General features: G+C 56.2%; 1 protein-coding gene across 3 annotated transcripts in view; it reads right to left on the reverse strand.

Moving 5' to 3' along the window:
- The window catches only part of EEFSEC (eukaryotic elongation factor, selenocysteine-tRNA specific), a 249,610-nt gene that overhangs the window by 28,816 nt on the left and 200,630 nt on the right, over positions 1-20,164 (reverse strand). For 2 of the 3 annotated variants that reach the window (XM_053898246.1, XM_053898245.1), the window contains one exon: positions 17,813-17,969. The exons of the other annotated variant lie outside the window; for it this stretch is intronic. In XM_053898246.1, coding sequence (XP_053754221.1) covers positions 17,813-17,969 — 157 coding nt within the window. The remainder of the gene's footprint in view (positions 1-17,812; positions 17,970-20,164) is intronic. 3 annotated transcript variants of the gene reach the window in all.

Raw genomic sequence — 20,164 nt, forward strand, 5'->3', positions numbered from 1 at the left:
TGCAACAGCCGAAAGGACATGGGTCTTTCAAAGGCCACCATGTATGCAGCTGACAAGACAGAGCTTAGTCGGGGCTTCCTGCATGGGGCCCTGGGGACCCAGGAAGACTTGGCTGGGGATCTCAGCCTGGGGGAGGCACCCAGGGAGACAGGTGAGAGGCCAGAGCAGTCCAGGGGGCCCAGGGAAAGAGACAGCCCAGGATGCTAAGGGAGTCCTACAAAGGGCATCTCACGCTGTCCTGAGGCTGAACAGAAAGAAGTGAGGCGGGGAGGGAAAGGCTGTTCCAGCACGAGGACAGCATCACTGGGCATGCCTGCTTGCAGTGACCACTTGTTTCTGCTGCTTGCAACAGGTCCTGATCTTCCCTGGGGAAGCAGGGTCTACCCTTGGTGCCAGGAGGAGCCATGACACAGGCTGGCCAGCAGGCGTGTGCACGCCTCCAGCCACAGTACTGGTTTGGAATGGGAGTGGGGCTCCACTTTGGTGAGACTACTAGAAGAAAATCTCTCTCCCCTGACTAGACTTGCAGCAGGGAAGACCACTCAAGGGAAAGCCTGCCTGGGGACAGCCACCTGGGGGAGGGCAGGGCTGAACCTGAGGACACTGGGATCTAAGAGCTAAGCTGTGCCTAGAACAGAGCACCACTGCTGGACTTTTTTGGACACATGGGTCAACGAGTTAAGGTTCCGTTACCTGCAACGGCGACTTCAACTAGTCCATTTCTCAGGCCCACCGGGGTGACCCAGGTGACCGTCTGGAGCAGCATGCTCACTCACCCATTCCTTCAACAAGGAGCAATCAGCATGTGTAAAGACAAAGACACCCTCAACCCCCCCCCCCCCCCCCCGCCCGAGTTGCTCCTTGCATAGCGGTGCACCAGGGTGGATGCGGCTGAGATCCACAGTTGTCTGTGCGGAGAGGTGACAGTGGCATTGTAGGCAGGGATGGCGGACCGGAGAAGGCATCTGAGCTGAGCCCAGAGGACCCTGCACAAACGGTAGAATGAGGGATAGCCGCTGTGTGTCTACGAAGGGCAGATGGGCAGCATACGGCCAAGACGGGCAGGGCAGGAGTGGTGGAGAAGGCTGGCGGAAGGCAGAGTGGGAAGAAGCCAAGTGCCATGCGAATGAGCCTGGACTCTGGTCCAGACAAGAGGGCCAGCCACAGCAGCTTTCTGAGTGCCAGTGCCTGGCATACTCTCGTGACAAGCCAGGGGCTGCTCAGCAGGGGTTACAGAAGCCACAGAAGGCAGTGCTTACCCAACAGCCAGATGCTGGAAGAGGTCATCTGAAGAGTTAGTACATTTACCCATCTCCTGAGAAACACAAACACGAAACTTCACTAAAAGCAAATACTAAACTAACTGTCTTACCCGATGCTTGACTCCCCAGGTGAGTCAGAGGGGCCTCATGGCCCCCTGCCCCTGTGCAGAGGAAGGGAACTCAGAGTGACTGAACTTTGATAAGGATCCAGGCACATTATATACATTTTCTCATTTCTCCATCACAACTCTGAATGGGGAGCGCTCCCCATTTTTATATAGGAAAGCTGAGGTCCAGGGCATTCCTTTACCCCAGGGGGTACTGAGCCCAAACTGGAACTTCTGGAATTCACCCTGGGCCCTGAGCTCAGGCCAGGTGGAGCAGATGGACAGGAAGGTGAACTGTCAGAGGCAGGGAGCAGAGGGGGAAGAGCAAAGACCCTGGAGCCAAATGGCCTAGATTCCAATCCCAGTGCTGGGACTCATGGCTGTGTGATTGTGGGAATGTTCCTATACCTCTCTGTGCTTCTGTTTCCTCAATGGTAAAATGGGAATTTCAATCACTGTATTTCAATAACTGTAATTATAAAACTCTGTGCTTCTGTTTCCCCACTGGTGAAATGGAAATTTCAATAACTATAATAGCATCTTGCTTCACATCGGTTGCAAAGATTAAATGACATCGTTATATGCAAAATACAGAACATTGGACGGCATACAGTACCAACTACGTAAGTGTTTTCCACGCATACATTTAAAAATTCTCCCTCTGATACTGGATCACAGACACTGAAGGAACTCACGTGTCCCGGCCAGCTTCCGTCACGCCCTTATTCAGCATGTATGTATTGAGCCCCTACTCCTGCCAGGCACGGGGATGGGGTCTCCCCGAGTCTCCCCTCATCTGCTCATGCAAACTAATCTATGGGACGGTCAGGAAGTGCCCACAGACAGAATGGCCCAAATCCAAAGCCCAGTGCCTGAGAAAGCCACTCAGAAGTTCAAAGATGACTTCAGATGTTAGCCCCAATGGGAAAAATCAGAAAACATGTGGGTCCTGAACGGGAGGGCGACAGGAAATTAAGTGCGGGACGGTTACACGGCCCAGCGCCACGTAGCCTTTGGGAGGGAGGTGTAGGGAGGCTGTGCACCAACACGAAGAGCTTCTTATGACAGACGACCCCAAGGGAAGACCCAGGGTGAGCCAGGGGAGTGGCGCTGTGCCACAGACAGCAATGTAGTCACTGACTGAATCTGGGCCGGGCCCTTCACACACATGGCCCATGCCACTCTCTCACTGGCCCTCCTGCACAGCCGACACACAAGCCCAGCGAGGCAGAGGAATGCTCCGGTGTCTCAGCTGTCAATGACAGGGGGTACTTAAAGTCTCACTCTCGACCCTGGGCTCTTTCTGCCCCCACCCAAATGACACCTGAAGAAATCCTGGATGGAGATGTAACCAAAAGTCCACTGGGGTGCCACTGGGTGAGCAGATTGTGGGTGGCATTTTTTTTCTCCAGATTTCTAAGCTTTCTCCCTAATGAAACCATGCAACTTATATAAATGAGTGAGAACTGGTTTAGGATTGGCAGACAGCATCTGATGTTTCTGGTTACTCCCATCCAGAAGTGACCCAGTCCTGCCAGGAGAGCTCTCTGGAGAGGTACAGGTGGTGACCCCAACCTTTGAGCTACAAATAAATAAACATGGGGCCACAGGAGCTCAGCTAGGAGCCACGAGTCCCTGACTCACTAGCAGGCAGCAGCAGCCCCTTCAGCCCAGGGTTGGGCCCTATGTGAGCCACGAGTGGCTGCCTGGGGACAGGAGCTGCCTAAGCAAGCCAATGGCCATCTGCAGCTCACCAAGTGAGCTAGACTTGACTCAGGTGGTTGTGTGGCCTGGTGAGAGGGCCCCAGGGGAGAACGAGGGCAAGAGCGAGGTGAGCCCCAAGCCTACGCATTGGGTGCTGGGTTCTCTCCCTGCTCTGGCCTGCCTGGCTCTACACCCCCTGGAATTCTACACTCTGCTGTCTCCCAGTCCTCTTTTAGCATCAAGACCGGAGCTTTGCAGTCAGACAAAGTGGGGTCCAGACTTAGCTCCCGTCCAATGCCCAGCTCTGTGACCTGTGTAGGGCCTCACTGAGACATCTATACCGTGGAGACCAAGTGAGACGCTGGCTACCAAATTCTCAGCCTTGAGATGGCTCTCCAAAGGCTCGTGTTGGTGCAGTGACCAGTGTTGCGGTCGCTATTCTCCTCGCCTTCCTCAGGAGCACCTGCTGACAGGGAGGAGCCCGGGGAAAGCTCAGCGGCTTGCTGGAGCAGCAGTCACAGCAGGGGCAGCAAGCTCTGGGCTAGCGTTGACCTCACAGACACAATTCTAAGCGCCTGCATGGATCACTTGCAGAAGCATGTGCTGGGCTGGCTCCCTTTTGTCCTGACCACGGTCCTTCCCAGGAGGGCTGGGTGTAGTGTGGCTGCCAAAGTCAGAGGGCCGTCCAAGTGTAAGACCCGGGGCGAGTGATTTAACCTACAAGTAGTTCCCAAGTCTAAGGGCCATTGTAAGAACGAAATGGCATCGTTTACGTAAAGCATCGGGACCAGAGTCTGGCACACAGCACGGGCTGAAGACCGGCCAGCAGGAGAGGCTGTACCAGTCTGCGCTATGCTTGGCCCTCCGGTCGCAGGTTTTTCTGCGCTCCAGCATTCGGCTGGGAAGGCCAGCCACACCCCCTTGTCAGTAACTGTAATTACCAAGGCTCTCTGAATATGTGTTAAGTGTTTCGGTTAATGTGGTGAGTTCAGAATCTGGGGAGCTGATGCACAGGTTAACTCTTGTTACTCACACGTGTCTCTGAAGGTCTCGAGGTTTGGGGTGCATGACCAACTGCCGTGGCAGTCCAGGGCACTGGGGATTAACACACAACATCTGGCAGGACTGCCCAAGCCAAGATTGTTCCGTGATAGGATGTGGGGCTGGCTTCTGGTTTCTGGGACTTTCTTTCAGGTATTTAAGACTGCTGGTTGTCTGTTACATTAAGGCTTTCTGGAGAGACAGTACTGAGCCAATCACAAAAGTTCCCATTAGCACTGCTTGAAACATTAAAGCAAAAAACCAGTTTACCGTAATGATTTTATTTAGGCAGCATAAATGTATACGGAAAAAATGAAATTTTCCCTAAAACCACAAACTGTTAAGAAATCGGAGAGTTCTAGAGAGTGCTAAACAAAGAGAAGTACTTCTCAAAGAAGTTTCACTCAACCTGTAAGAATCCAGGTAAATAAAGGTGCTGTGTTTCTAGCACATGTCAGGCTGGAAAAAGCCTCTCCCTCCCCTCATGATTGCTGGGCCCAGATCTCAGGACCTCCCATCACCCCAGCACCCAGAGAACATTCCAGAAGACAAGGCCTAAGGGAAGAAATAGGCACAGCACTATAGTGTTGAGGCAGTGCAGGAGCCTGGGCTGAGTGGGTTGCGACTGAAGGCATTCCTGAGGCCCATTCTGCTGGCCACGGGGGACTCTGAGGCAGTTGGGGTGGAGTCTGTTTGGGATGCCCCCTGCTCACCCCTCCTTATTCTGCACCCAGCAGGCATGGAGTCACTGCCCTGCTCTCCACACGCCCACTGCCCCAAGGCTTGGGGCCTTCGGTCTCACTCTCCAACCAGTTGCCTGGGAGAGCTTTCCCACCGTGTCCTTGGCCTATACACCACCCACTTCCTGGAAGGGCAGCATGGTCTGCTACTGGCACCCAGTGAGCAGAGGCCAGGGATGCTGCTTAACATCCTAGAGCACACAGGACAGCCCCCACCACAGGGAACGACCCGGCCCCAGACGTCAGCAGTGCCGAGGCCAAGGAACCCTGACCTGACAAAGGTCGGGTGCCAAGCGTGGGGTTCAGGGCCTCAGGCCTGGGATTGAAGGTGCACAGCAAGAAGGACCTCCAGGGGGCTCAACTGTGGTTGACTCCATGTAAGACCTCAGGGGAAAAAGTTCCACTGCTTTAAAAAACTCCTCCAAAACCACCATTTTAAACACGCTAAACTAAATGAATTCGTAACAGGGCACCTGAGTGGCTCAGTTGGCGAGGCATCTGACTCGGTTTCAGCTCTTGTCATGATCTTGTGGTTTTTGAGACTGAGCCCCACGCTGGGCCCTGAGCTGACTGTGCACAGCCTGCTTGATTCTCTCTCTCTCTCTCTCTCTCTCTCTGTCTCTCTCTCTCCCTCCCTCCCTCTCAAAATAACTAAATATTAAAAAAGTAAGTTAGTAACATATAATGCATTTAGAACAATATCCCACACATCAGAAGAAGCAACAAATATGCCACACTCCTTCCAGCCTCTGTGTGTTAGCATACTCTGTTCCCTCTGTCCTGAATGCCTTTCCTCCCTTTCTCTAGCTGGGAAAACCCCTGCACTTTCAAGCCAGCTCAAGACTCACTGTCTGTGGAACCTTCCATCCCACTCCCACCCACTCTGGAGTGGTCACCTCATCCTTCCTGTCCACCCAGCATGATGCTTAACTTTCTGTAGTCATCTCTGCCATACTTGTTTCCCCCTGGGGAGGGGCAGAAACCAATTCTCTGTGTCCGAGGCTGATGCCAGTCACAGGAGAGGGCCACAGCTGGAGCAAAGGGAGGGGAGTGAGAGAGACAGACAGAGACAGAGGCAGACAAAGAGAGAGAGAGGGCTCTGCAGGCTTTGGCAAGTAGCAGCTCCTCCCCGCAGGCCCTGGCTTAGCCTCCACAGGGCTATGGGAAAGGGCAGGACACTGCTGGATCGGGTCCCCTGCAGCCAGTTCTGCCTCACTGCTACCAGACCAGGGCCTTAACCTTGACTTCCAAAGGGACCTCCTGGTGACCTTTCTTGCATGCGGGCCACAGCTCAGCAGCTGTGCGGCCCTGAGCCCCCTCCACACCAGCCATCTCTGGGCCACGGGCTGACTTCATCTTTTCCTTGACCCTGCTAACCACCACCTTCACCAGAAATCACAACTACATCACGCATGGTGAGCAAACTGACATCACATGCATCCTGGGTGGTGCACTAAGAAGGACACGAGAGGGCCTCTGTGGGGTTCCTTCCAAAAACGCACAACCTGAACTTAGTCATGAGGAAAGAGCAGACTGGCCCAAAGAGTGTATGTGGGAGACACCCGACCTGGACTCTTCAAAAACCCGTAGGAGACACGACAACCAAATGCAGGGTGTGAATCCTCCGTCGGAGAAGTTTTGAAAGACAGTATCGGGACCACTGGGGTAGTCTGAAAGTAGACTGTGTCCTAGACGGACATCCAGTTTCTCGAGAGAGCATCATGTTGTGGCTATACGGGAGGAGGCCTTTGTTCTCGGGGGCACGCACTGAGGTTTGCCGGTGTCACTGCTGTTCCACAGTTATCATTCAAATGGCCCAGCACTCACACAGCAGGCTAACATGACAACACGTTCACAACTGAAATCCAAGGGACTATGCATGTTCAATAAACCAGTCTTCCAGCTTTTCCACGTGGTTGAAAGTATTCAGAAGGGTGTTCGGGAAAACCCTCGAAATAATCCTTCTTATAGATGAAGACACCGGGGCCCAGAAAGGTGACTACTCTACCCAGGATTCCAACTCAGGTCTGGCCGCCTCCAAAGCTCTTGTTCTTTGAATGTACCCTGTTTCCACCTCTTAGAGGGGGCAGGAAATGCCAGGCATGCACAAACCCCAGCCCTGCCAGTGTCTTTCAGTAAAAGTCAATCTGGTCCTGGCAGGGGCTACTCTGGAGGCGGCCGGCTAAGAACTCTGATGAAATCCCAAGGACAGGTCACTGAGGTTGCCCGAGATTCCGCGCCAAACAGAGTCTACAGTTGCAACTGGGTGGGTGGGTGCGGAGAGCACATTTTAAAGGAAAAGAAAACCAGTTTCATTTCAAACCCCAGAGGGAGCACGCAACCTAATAGCCTATTGTGCGAGGGCTTATTTATGGGAACATGACAATACCCACAACCTCAGGACTTCTTGCGGCCCCTCCCTTTGGCACCAAGGCGAGGTTTCACTTTTTTTCTTTGCTGGCTTTCCAGAAGGCTCTCCACAAAACGGTGGCTGTGAGAACTGCCCACTTCTACCTGGGGACTCTGGGGTCTGCTGGGCAGGTCATCTAGCTCCTCCAAGCCTCAGTGTACCCTTCCGGGAAATGGGCTGGGGGCTGCAGGAGGATGAAGAGGCAGCACATCAAGGGCTTGGCCGCAACAGAGGCTAGACACAGTAACCCCACCGGAGAACTGGGGATTTCATGTAAAAACCTGTATCCTCAGTCTCTCTTGAAAAATGGGAAGATCCGATCGCATGGTGGCCGTGCTGCAGCCCAGAACCACCCGTGTGGAGCTGAGTGGCGGCTGCCTGCTGGGATGTGGCAGCCTCAGCCTCAAAGCCCCCATGTGGAGGGGCCCGTGCTTCCGGGCCTGGGTGCCAGCACGCGGCAGGCAGATCAGGGCATCTTTGTACACCAGCCTAATCCTCACAGCCCCCCAAGATTGCATCTTTAACCCCATTCATCAACTGAAAATGGAGGCTCTGAAGGCAGCGAGCTGCCCCGGATGCCTCAGCTGACCTACTGCATCCAGGGATCACGGTCTACAACACAGATGGCTGATTCTGGAACCTTTCTTTCTTACAAATGAAATGCAGAAAACTTCATTGATTTTTGTTCATACTGGAGGCACTTCCCACACCATCCGCCATGACCTGCTACAGCTGGAGAGGGGACCGGAGCCTGGGCTGCGTGGCACCATCCTGGCCCAGCCCAACGGCAGCAGGGCCACACTTTAAATTGCATGACATTTGCACCACAGGAAGTCCTTAGCCCAGCTCTCCCAGCCGAAGGTGGAAGGACCGTCAGGCATGCAAATGCAGGCAGCTGGAGGCACAGGTCTGTTTCCAGAGCTTGCCTGAGCTGCCAGCCAGCTCCCATAGGGGCAGGCCCGTAGAAGAGCAGCCGACACGGGGCTGCCTTGCCTTCCTGATGGGGGGAGGCGCCAGGACGAGGGGATCTTCCCGTAGCACCGGCTTTCTTGGGTACTTGATGGAGCCAGGGCATAACAAGGACATAAACAAGCACTTGGTCCCAAGTCCTCGATTCGGGGCCAAGGACTGGTCCATGGTGCTGCAGTTTTGCAGCGTCCTCGCAGGGGGAGAATCCACGCTGGGGGTCTGGGTGCATGCCTGTGCCAACGCTCAGGGCCAGCAGCAATGTCTGGGCAGCATGGGCTGAGGACCTATCCTTCTGCTGTGTGCAGACCTGTGCCCATTCTTCAGGACACAGTGAGAACGGGGCAGTGACACCCTAGGGAGGTGCCAAGAGCTGTGGCTGCCATCTGGGAAAGCTGAGATGGGCTCACCTGGCACCCTGCCTCCCAGCCACCTCCATCCACAGCCCCCTGCCCCATGTAGCAGTACTTTCTCACTGGACTTGGGCTTCTAGCTGTATTCCCTCCGAGCCATCTTCCCCTCCCCCAGAGGGGAAACTTGGGACCTGCAGACTTGACTCCATGAGCCAGGGCTGGCCCGCGAGGCACTCTGTGACCCTGGCTTGTCACCCTTCCTGCCGCTCTCCCTGCTGCAATCCTCAAATGCGCCTGAAGACTCAGGTTTCTGAGCACAGCCTTCTTTCCTTGTGGTTGGCCTGGGGAAGTCCTCTGGTGAAGTCAGGAGTCTGTTCCAGTATCCACCTCCTCCGGGAAGCCTTTCTAGATTCCCATGCACATGACACAGGTCTCACAGTCACTTGGGCACTGCAGCAGCCCTCTGCCTCCCTGCTTTCCCCGTGGCCTTCCTCAAACCATTCTCCAGAGGGATCGCTTTAAAAATGAAGATCAAATCGAGTCAGTCTTTCACTTAAGACCTTCCTCTGGTGGATTCCCACAGACCCAAACTCCTACCGTGGCTCCTGCCCATGTCTCTGATGCCATCTCCCTGCATCTGCTCAGCTTGCTCATGTCCTTTGGGGGCAGTCCCCCCATGGCCCCATGGCACTTTGCAAACCCCTCTGAGAGACACGCCTTGGCATCACCAGAGGGTCACTGCTGGTTCACTGCTGTCCATGTCTCCGACACACGGCTGTGAATGCAGCTCGGGGCCTTGGGAAGAGCATGTGGGTGGGGTGGGAGCTGCGTGGTGTGGGGCATGGCTCTTTGAGCCTCATCTGTGAGTTGGGGGTGACAATACTCCTTCCCAGGGTTGGTGGGAAGATAACTTTTCGTGCACTGCCTCAAGCCACCTTCTGCGATGGAAATCTGATGTTATGTCCTGCTACAGGCCCCCCAACAATTCCTCTCTGCACTAGGGTAGAGATGAGCAGACTCCTGGGCCTCGCCAGACCCCACATGGCGGCTCCCGCCCATCCTCACTCCCATCACCCACTGGTTTCCTGGGCCATTACCCCCACAGGTGCCGATCTTTTCTGCCTCAGAGCTCCACTCGGGTACCTCTTTGACCGGGACACTCCCCCTACTCTGCCCGAAGGACTCCTATTCATCCTCCAGGGCCTAGTATCATGCCACTGCCCCAGGAAGCCTTCCTAACCCCAGACGGAGTCAGTCTTGCTTTGTACTCTCAGAGCACCATGCACCTTCCCTGCACAGCCTGATGAGGTCTGCCAAATGGCAAAAGCTTGGGAGATGTGTTCGTTTTCCCAACTGCTGTGGGCTGACTTGTGTGCCTCAGATTCACCTGTTGCAGTCCTAACGCCCTGTACCTCAGGATGTGACTGTATTTGGAGACAGGGCCTTCAAGGAGGTGACTAAGGTAAAATGAGGTCATATGGGGGCACCCTAATCCAATCTGGCCAGTGTCCTTATGAGAAAAGGGACTTATTGGGGTGCCTGGGTGGCTCAGTCAGTTGAGTGTCCAACTTCGGTTCAGGTCATGATCTCACAGTCTGTGAGTTTGAGCCCTGCATTGGGCTCTGTGTTCTCGGCTCAGAGCCTGGAGCCTGCTTCGGATTCTGTGTCTCCCCCTGTCTCTGCCCTTCCCCTGCTCACTCTCACTCTCTCTCAAAAAAAAAAAAAAAAGAGAAAAAAGAAGGGACTTAGGACAGAGACATGCAAACAGGGACAGCCACATGAAAGAGACAGGGAGAACACGGCCATCTGCAAGCCAAGGAGAGGGGCTGCTAAAGAAACCAGCCCTGCTGACATCTCGATCTTGGACTACCAGCCTCCAGAACGGAGGGGATAAGTGGTCCTGGTTTTGGCCACCCGGCCTATGGTTCTTGTACAGCAGCCACAGAAGACCCCTCCACACTAACCATGCTGCAAACCCCATGAGAACAGGGGTCACGTGGGCTTTTGTCACTGTGGTCCTTCTAGAGCCTAGCCCAGGGATGACACATAAGAGGGGCTCAAACACTCATTGCTGAGTGGATAAATGACTGGCTATGGACTCCCAGAGCAGGTCCGTGTCCTCTTGGAGCCTATGTGCCCAGAACACCCCGCACTGCTCCTGATACAGAGAAGGTACCAGTAGAGAACCAGACAAAGGTACAGTGAGCTTGTGCCAATGTCCACGTCCTGGCCAGCTGACTGTCTCTGAGCTTGAACAGTGGGGTGTGTTGTGGTTCAGTGTGTGCCCTGGCCACCAGTGGGCTCAGCCCCAGCCACCTCCTCCTGCCACGTGACCTCAGGAAAGCTGCTTGGGCTCCCTGCTGGTCTGGGTCCCTCCTCTGTGAAGTGTGGGTGCCGTCAGGCCCGCCTCGCTAGGCTGCTGGGAGGATGCAGTGGTCTGCCTACGTGAGGACGCACTCCCTGGCGCAAGGCGAGGGCTCCAGAGTGGCCACCATCTGTGCCACTGCTACCATTATCCCTGCTATGGGCTCTGCCTGCCGCTCGCTGCTTTCCTGGATGGCTGCTATCCCTGCCGTGGGTCCCCATGCTGCAGACTCCTAAGTGACCCCACTCCTGCTGGCTGCTGGCCCATCTGGCTTCAGACAACATCCCTGAATAGCTCTTAGAGGCCATGCATCTAGTGTTTCACCAATTACCTGCTCAGGCCAAGGGCCTCTGTTCTCAATCAGAAGGGAAATGTATAATCCTTGCTTGTCACCAAATGCAAAGTGCCTTCCAGGATCAATCAAGGGGAGGGGTCCTGGTAGCAGAGCCCATCTCAGCTTGAGAGAGGTTAACTCTCCCTGCTCTGCCATGGGGCTGGGGCCCTCGGTGGACACGTGGGACCCCCAGTGAGGACAGGGGCCTGGTGGGTGAGAGCAACACACAACCCCGGCCACTATTCACAGAGACCCTTGTGACAGGTCAGCTACCGTGGGCAGGGATTAGTGGTCTAATCCCCACTCCCTTCTTGGAAATCAGAAGTTTTCCTTGGTCTTAGCACCAAGGGGCTGCCTGTCTCTGCAGATCATGCCCTGTGCTGTGCCCAGGGACCCTCCGAGGAACTGGGTCTACAGCACCTGCAGCCCTGGCCTGGTCCACCTACCCTCCTGGGCCGATCGGGCATGGAGAGCCGGTGATGCAGAAGAGGTGGCGCTGCCCTGCCCAGTACTCAGCCTCCAACGGGGCACCCGGGGACTTTCCTTCCACAGCCAACATCCAGGACCTCCCTCCCCTCTGACACATTCCAGGACTTGGACAGGGCCTGGCACCTGAAGGGCCTGATAAACAGCCGATGAGAGACAGACGAATGGAGGTGCAGGGCTACCCCTGGAGTCCTGGGACACAAAGGGAGGTCGTTTCGGCACGCGGGTGCTCGGGCAGTCTGCCTGAACGGAGGCCTGGGAAAGAGCTTCTGAGAAAAGAGCCAGCTGGTAGGGCCTCTGCACCCCTCGCTCCTGGTGGCCACTGTGCATCTTCCTGGGAGCTGAAGAGGCAGGAGGAGACTCTGGGCTCTTACTAGCTGCCAGGGCCTGTGATCAAGGGGCCTCAGTTTCCCCATCTGTGGACTGGGGAAGAGTGGCCGAAACAGAAGGGCTTCATCCCTTCAGCTCTGGCCTCCTCTTGCACAAGTGCTCTGGGCAGTGCCAGAGAGGAGCACCAAGCGGTGGTCTGGAGTCACGTGCACCTCCAGAGGAGGCTCTGGTTTGGGTCTGCAGAGTGGTCCAGGCAAAGAGAGAGGAACGAGGCCCTGGGAAGAGGTGAGGGGAGTATTCCCACAGCCAGCGTATGGGTGCAAAAAATGGCGCCCAGAGCAGGCACTCCCCTATCCACAGCCCCTCCCACTGGCCACAGGGTTCTAGAGAACACCACACATCTGATTCCAGTTCTCTCCACTCACCTCCTTCTCCTCTTCCCTCTCAATCCCTGCCTGGACAGCAACCTCTCTGGGAAATTTGCCTTTTCCTTCCCTCAGCATGGCCCCTCTCCCTGCCCTGTTTCCTGGCCATGTGCCCTTAGGGACACCCACCATGGTGACTGCAAACTGCTGGTCTGGGCTTCCGTCTCTTCCACAGGGACGTGCCGTGGGGCAGGACTCTGTCCAGTGGTCTCTGCATCCCCAGCCCTGAGCCTCCCCGAAGTTTGCAGAGCTAGGCAGACTGGTACCCTCTCTCAAGTCCTCTTTAAAGCACCAGAACCCCCAAAGCCATGTCACAAGGAATTGCTGGGCCGAGGGGGGTCTGATGATGCTGGTGCCTGCCTGCTTTGGAGGAGTTTCTGGGGAGGCCCGCGGCATACTAGGCCCCAGGCTCTGTGGCCCCCACAGGCCCGAGTTCAACCGTTTGTTCATCCCAGTCCAGTCTGTCCCACTGAATTCCTTCATTTCATTCATTGTGCAAGCAGTATTTCTTATTCCGTGGAAAGCCAGCCCCTGTTGTGGATTGGGATGGTACACCAAAGACCCAAACACCTGTGGCTGGTTTCAGGGGACAGAAGCTGAAGCCAGCGTGGCTTAGGGACCCTTCTCAGAACACCCACTGGAGACGAGCAGGCAGTGGTTCTCTAGACGTGCCACCACCCTGCCGCCCTGCCCCATCTCTTAGGCCCTCTGCCCAAGGGCCCGCCCAGCAGAATGACTACGACAGACCCCTTCTCCCACACAGGGCCAGAGGGCCAGAGCTGTGCTTCCTCACCTCCCCACCAGCCCTGCATGGGAGGATCCAAGGCTCAGGGGGCATTGTGGGCAGTGGGCAGTGGAGGGGTGTTGTGGGTTCAATCCCAGCTCTGACGCTTCCTACGGAGCGACACTGGGCAAGCTGTATTGCTTATCCACCAAGCCTCAGTTTCCTCATCTGTGAAACGGCGACACTCCGATGCCATGGGTGCCAACCTTCCTGGGGGCTTCATAGGGCCCCCTCGGACAGCGGCCACGGCTCCTGGAGAGCAGTAAGCAGAAGTTCCTTCTGGGTTCTCACTACAAGTACAATGCCACGCATTTGTTTTTCTTTTCTCATCTGCCTCGGGTCCATTTGGTTGTGATTAGTAATAGTTGAAAGGGTATCAAAGATCACCTAAATCCGGTGACCCTAAATGCGAATTACTAGCAGGACCTGAGACCTCTGTTTCGGGGACTGAGGGAGAGCCTGGCTGCCCCAGTCCGGGTCGACTTCCTGACATGTACGAGGCGGGGTGGTCTCGGCGGGGCAGGTAGGGCAGGCCTGTGGAGAGGACAAGGCCCTCGCTGTGGCCGCCAGTGGTTGCGGTTCTCAATCACTGCTGCTCTGGCTTTTCCAAGGCACGTGTCTGCTCAGAGCTCTGTGACTCGTGAGTTGTGCGGCCACCCGACTAGGGGCAGTGATGCACATCACACCGGCAGTACTTGGGGCCCAGGGCTCTGCAGTCACAAGGCCATAAGCTGCACGTGTACTGTGGGCCATCCCTGCCTGTACTGCTAGCACAAACCACACACACTCCTCCCCAGACTGGCGGGTCCAGGAGCACCCTGTGGGAGATGGGCCACCCAAAAAGCTTGCCACGTCCTACCAAGGTACACTTATCAACCTACTGGGCAATTGCCGGTCTGAGGCATTGTTTCGGGAGATAAAGTTGCGTGTGTATGTTTACCTCCTCCCCTAGAGTAAGTGGCTCATGGCTGTCATGAGGGACAGTGCCTTTCTCCCCTCACTTGACTCTTCTCTGGCAGAAGTCATTTACCCTGCAGAGTGGGGTATATGGGGTTGGGGGGAGCAGCTATGGTCCCAGCTTCCCCACCCACCCCGGGCTGCCTCTCAGAGCCGGAGCTGGTGCTGGGACACTGGTACGGCGTGGAGGGTGGGAACAGCAGGACAGCACTCACCAGGGTGGGCCGTGGCAGCCTGGGCCAGGCTGCCCAGCACAAGGGTCTCTCCCACCATGTGTGGGCCCCGTGGCGCCAGCTCTCCAAAGCCCTGGCGCCTGTCTTCGGGCTGGTGGGGCAGGCAGGGACTGCCCACTGAGACCATGGTCAAGGCGCTCTGCCCCTCTGCTCCCGAGGCCTACGTGGAGACAGAGGCAACCAGCCTGGCTCCACGAGGACACACCGGGTACCGAAGCAGCACCTGGGAAGCACGGACACTACGGCACGGACAGGATCCTCAGCAGGGTCCTCATCTCTGCCCGCAAAGCCCTCCACCTACTCTCTTTGCAGTAAGGTGACCCGGTGGGATCCCAGCTCATCTCACAGGGCCTCTCAGCCTCCCAGGACTTACAATGAGGCCACTTTTTTGAAGGGAGCAGCTACATACATGGGGGGCTTTCTGACCTCGAGGCCCCCTCCAAGACCTGGGATAGCTCCTTGGGTGTCAGGATGGGACTGTCTCACTAGCCCCACAGATTTTGGGGAGCATTTCCCGGGGGAAGCAACAGGCCTAGTGTCAGGACCCTTTTCTCAGAGGCCGGTGTCTATGGCTCCGTAAAACACCATTTCCATATTAGGGTTCACCTTTGGCTTGTGAACTTGAGGACCAAGTGTCCGTCTTGAAATTCAAGTAGGAGTTACAAGTCACCGTGGGCCAAATGCAGCCAAAAGGTAGGTTTTGTTTAGTTTGGACAGTTTAAAATTTTTAGCCATAAGTTTTACATAAACATTAAATTACATACAATTTGATTACTGGGCATATAGCAAGAGACCTGAGTGGCACAGCCCCCACCACCCTGTCTCTTGCCTGCCACTTGGTCTCTTCAACACCTGCTTGGCCCTGTCGGGATCTGGCCTTGCCACCCGAGTTCAGAGGCCCCAGGGAGCAGGCGGGCCTGGAGGTCAGGGGCTGATGGGAAGACACCCAAAGATCTTCAGTCGGCCTCCCCCCACTGTGTTGCCCTGTGGAGCTAGCACCAAGGGCCATGGGCCACATTTGACCCCAGCCCCCCCGCAACCTGTGGGCTGGGACAGCTGCCCTGGGCTGCTCCAGCTCTGGGAGGCTTGGGCTGTGCAGGGCCATGACCCCGGGCCTCCACGGCCAGCACTTCCAGCCTGCAGCCGGCAGCGCCCCTCCTCCTCCACCTGGCACTGGGTGTCTCGGGTTCGCTGAAGAGTTTTTCACAATTAATGAACTTCAAAAAGGTTAAAAGTAATTCTTCATGGGAGGAATCGGCAGGAAAAGACAAGCAGGAGGGGGGTGTGGAGTTGGGGGCGGGGATGAAGGAATCTGACCAGTTATATTTAATAAAAAGCTTAAAAGCCACAAACAGGAAGCAGACCTATTAAAAAGGCAACACTGATCTAACAAAGGAATGTGAACTTGAGTTGACTGAAGCCGCGGCACTGTGTCTCCCTCCCTGTACTCCCACCCCAGTACCCAGAGCCCCCAAACAAGCCTCCTCTTGTACTCTGGCCTGTTCTGAGAACACCCCAACTCGGAGTTTGCCTTGGGTTAGGGGAAGGGGGCTGAGGGGAAGGTCAGCATGACCCCCCAAAAAAGGAAACAGATGGGGCTGGCCTTCCCTCGTCTGGACCAGCAGGCCCCTGCCACCGGGGGAGGGGTGAGTGCTCCGGGATGCGGTCCCCCCCCCCAACTCCAGGCAGCTCCCTTCCTGCCCTCCCAGTGCCCTGTACCCCTCCTTCCCAGTGAGCCCCCACAGGGACAGGCCCAAAGCCCTGGGAAGTGAGGTCTGGACCTTGGCCTGCCCGGCTCATGCCCTGTGTGTGTTTCTTGGAACCCAGAACAGGACACTGTGGACCCTGGTTGGGCTGAGGTAATGACCAGGAGCAGTGGAGAGGACAGGACAGGAGCTTAAAGCCTGGTATCATGGTCACTTTGCCTGCCCCAAGGGAGTATGTCCAACCGTGACGGAGCTGAGCCCCACCTTGACGGAGACCTCGGGGTGCAAACAGCAGATCCGAGTGCCACAGGGAAGCAGGCCTCCAGTGCCCACTGCTCTTCCTCATGCGAGGGCAAATCCCACACATGACCCTCTGGGCTCGAGGAAGGACTAGGGAGGCAAGGGCCCTTGGCCAGGCTCTCAGGAGAGCAGAGGGTGCTGACTTCACCTGGCGAGTTGCCAGGGAACTTGGCCAGGGCACCACCCCACCTGAAGATGTCACTCAAGAAGCTCTACACCAACATTGTGTTGCTGACTTGATCTGAACCTCCCCGTGGCTTTCCAACCCTCACAGAATAAAACTCAGAGCCCTGCAGATATGCAGGGTACAGCAACATGCTGATGCGAAGTCGGGGTTTCTCTGTTAAATCCTTCAACTCTGTTGCATGTCTGAAAACTGGTGTAACGTACTGCTGGGGAAGAAAAGTGACATCCCACACACCTCCCGGCTTGTGCCAAACAAGCAGTCCTCACGTCAGGGCCTTCGTACATATCCCCTGTCTCCACGAACATTCTTTCCCTTGGTGTCAGTGGGGCTCCCTCCTTCCCTTTGGTCAGGCCCCTACTCAACTGTTCTCGCCTCAGAGAGATCTTCCCTAATTGCCCTGTCCAGAGGCACACACAGTGATTCTCCCCCTCACCCTCCTTTATTTTTCTGTGAGGCACAGTCAATACTCATTGAGTGCATTCCCACCCACCCCCTCCCATGACTGTGGCAGCCTGCCTGGTGTGCAGTGGGACCTCAAGAACACGGGTGTGGGGTACGCACAGGAGTGATAGGATGGAGGGCCGAACTAAAGAAATCCAAGGGCTCTATTCCCAAGAGCAAATGCACACCGTTGATCCCGCCACGGACAAGCCCCAACTCAGGTTGCACAGAGCCTCCGCACCTACTGGTCTCCACAGGGCAAAAAAGGAGGTGGCAACTCACATTCTGGCTACTGGGGCAGTGTTCCAGACCCCTGGTGGTCTCTCTCACCAACTTTTCCTTAGAAGCAACTGTCAGGTCAGCACTGGTACCATACTTCACAGACAACCCAGGTAATACATTCAAGGTCACCCCTATATGGTAACGGTGGAGCAGGAGCTCAGACTCAGACCTTGACCTTGGCTCTGCCCAGAGGCTAACTCCACGCCAAGCCCCTCCAGGACCCATCCCGGCTCTTCAGCCACAGGGGACCAAAGGCCATGAGGCCGAGTGGGCTGGGCCCCGTGTATCAGCTCAGGCAGGCTGAACATCCTGAGCCAAGGGGCACTGTCTGTGCACCGCCTCTGCCGTCTCTCCATGCCTGCACGGTGCCTGCCAGTGGGAGGAAGTGACTGCACTCACCAGGGATGTGGATCTTGAACTTGCCGCTCTGGCCGAAGGCGCTGTCGATGACCCCCAGCTCCCCAGTGGACAGGTGCACCTTGAGGCCCACGAAGAGCTGTATGTTGGTCTCCTTTTTGAACAGGGAGCGGCCGATCACGCTGTGGTCGTCTATCACCTGTCCCCACACACCCGGCCCCGGAGAGACAATCAGTGTGTGCTGGAGGAGCCTGGGACTGCCGCTGTCCCTACCCGGCCCTGGGGTGATCTGTCTCGCCGACGAAGGAATGCACTGGAGTCACATGGCAACCAGCCCTCATCACCACCACTGACCACCGCTGAGCTTCGGCAGCCGGCAAGCTGGCCGTGAGAGCTTTGTGTGGCTCACGTGTAGCACACGGCAGCAATGGGAGGGAGGCACTGTTTCCCCACTTCACAGATGTAGAACTGGAGGCATAGCAGAGTTAGGCCATCCGTCCCAGGTCACAGAGCTCCCAGGGCAGACTGAGCTCAGAACCCACAACCTCCCTGCCCGTACCAGCCTCTGCATGGCCACTGTGCCCTGCCTGTCTCCAAGCACCTAATGATGGCTAGCGGCATTCTCCTCATGAAAGCTTGCTCAGACTCCCCAGGTCGAGAGGATGACATGCACACTTGAGTCTGCATCAAGGTTTTCTAGAACTTGCCTCACTCTCTCTCCGGTTTCCCCTCCCACAAGGAGTGTCCAAGAACTTGGTCTCTGCCACCCCATCCTGCTAAACACATATGCATTTCAGCCAAGGCTTTACTCACTCTGTTCAGGGCCCCTTCCTGGCCTGGCCCACATCTACCTACACCACACCTCACCGCCTCTTCTCTGTGATGCCCTCTTGCCCCAACCCCAGGAGAGGCCCCAGCTTCCCTGTCTCCCTGCTGGCCGTGGCCAGGCCCTGCGCTGCCCAGCCTGTGTCCCCTCACTCTTTGTGGAGGCCCAGGCCACAGAAGGGACACACACGTGCATGAAAAGCCGACCTAGTACAGCCCTGATTTCAGCAAGAGCTGTGTTCACCTTGAACCTCTCCCCAGGGGACTGAGTGTGGGGAAGGCTGAAGCGTCACTCTCCCCTCCTGTGGCCTCCCCTGCCCTTCCTGGCTCCTTTCCAGGGCCTGTGCCAGGAAGGTGCCAGGCCTCTGTGTAAAAGAGAGAAAGAGGGACATGTGTATGTGTGTGTGTGCATGTTGAAGACTAGACCCTCCCCCAGATGACCTCAAACGGGCTAACGAGCTTCTTCTTGAGATTTGCTGCTACTTCAGAGTAGGGCCCGTGCTTGACCTGGCGTCCGGCATGCTGGGTCCCACACAGGTGCCACAGAGCAAATGGGGGAGGCTTCTTCTTGCTCTCCAGGCCCTGTGCACCGGCTTGGGTGCTTCTGGGGACCAGGGTTGAGTCTGAGCAGGTGTCAGCCCAGGCAGCAGCATGGAGGCTGGAGTGCTGCCAGCAGTGGGGCCTGCAGCCTCCACGTGTTCTCCTCCTGAGGCCGAGACTCATGGGGACCCCCGTGTGCCGGGCTGTCCTCAACCTCAGAAACCTCTCACTTCTGCCCAAGACACCAAGATTTGGCCAAGGGCCCCAGATAGATTGTTTTGAAAGGCAGAAACTGTCCCATTTACCCTAAAACCCTTTTAGAAAAACATATCCTATTCTATTTGATTCATAGCGCCAGATAAAAGGTACTTGAATTCCTCCTCTCCCCGGTGATGGATGAATCGGATACAAATAACGATAAGAATAATCATTTCCACTTGCACAGCCCTTTATAATTCACAAATCTCATTCCCACACATGAACTCCTCCTCGTCCTTCAGGACTCAGCCCCGGCAGAGCTCTCCCGTGGGCGGGCCTGCCATGGGCTCTGCCCCGTTTGTGGGTACCACAGGGTGAACTGAACGGAGGTGGCTCCTGGCAGCTGCAGGACACGGGGAGCGAGGGTGCGCGGATGTCAGCAGCCCCAAATGCTTTCCCAGGCTTCGCGGCTCCCAGGAACTCTGCCTCCACACCCACCAGAGCGGCCTGTACGTAGAAGTCTGTTCCCAGCCTGCCCAGGGCCTGGGAGGCAGGGCTACCTATCATGTTCGGCAGCCAGGATGGTTAGCCGAACTGACTCTGGACTAGCCGTTCTGTGTGCCCCATGACTGAAGGTGCTCAGTGCCACTTCCTGTCCTAAGCTCGGCCTGCACTACTCAGAGGCCACCAGTTGTTAGAAGAAAGTGCCTCAGAGCACCGCAGCCTGTAACAGAGGCATCAGGGGGCCCCACTGAACCCCGGGGCACCCTTGTCTGCAAGGGGTTTTCATTCCTACTTCAGGGCAGTCAGAGGCGAGATCTGAGGGAACTG

This window comes from Panthera pardus, unplaced genomic scaffold (assembly GCF_024362965.1).
Source record: "Panthera pardus isolate Hobbes unplaced genomic scaffold, ASM2436296v1 HiC_scaffold_8, whole genome shotgun sequence".
Classification (NCBI taxonomy): Eukaryota; Metazoa; Chordata; class Mammalia; order Carnivora; family Felidae; genus Panthera; species Panthera pardus.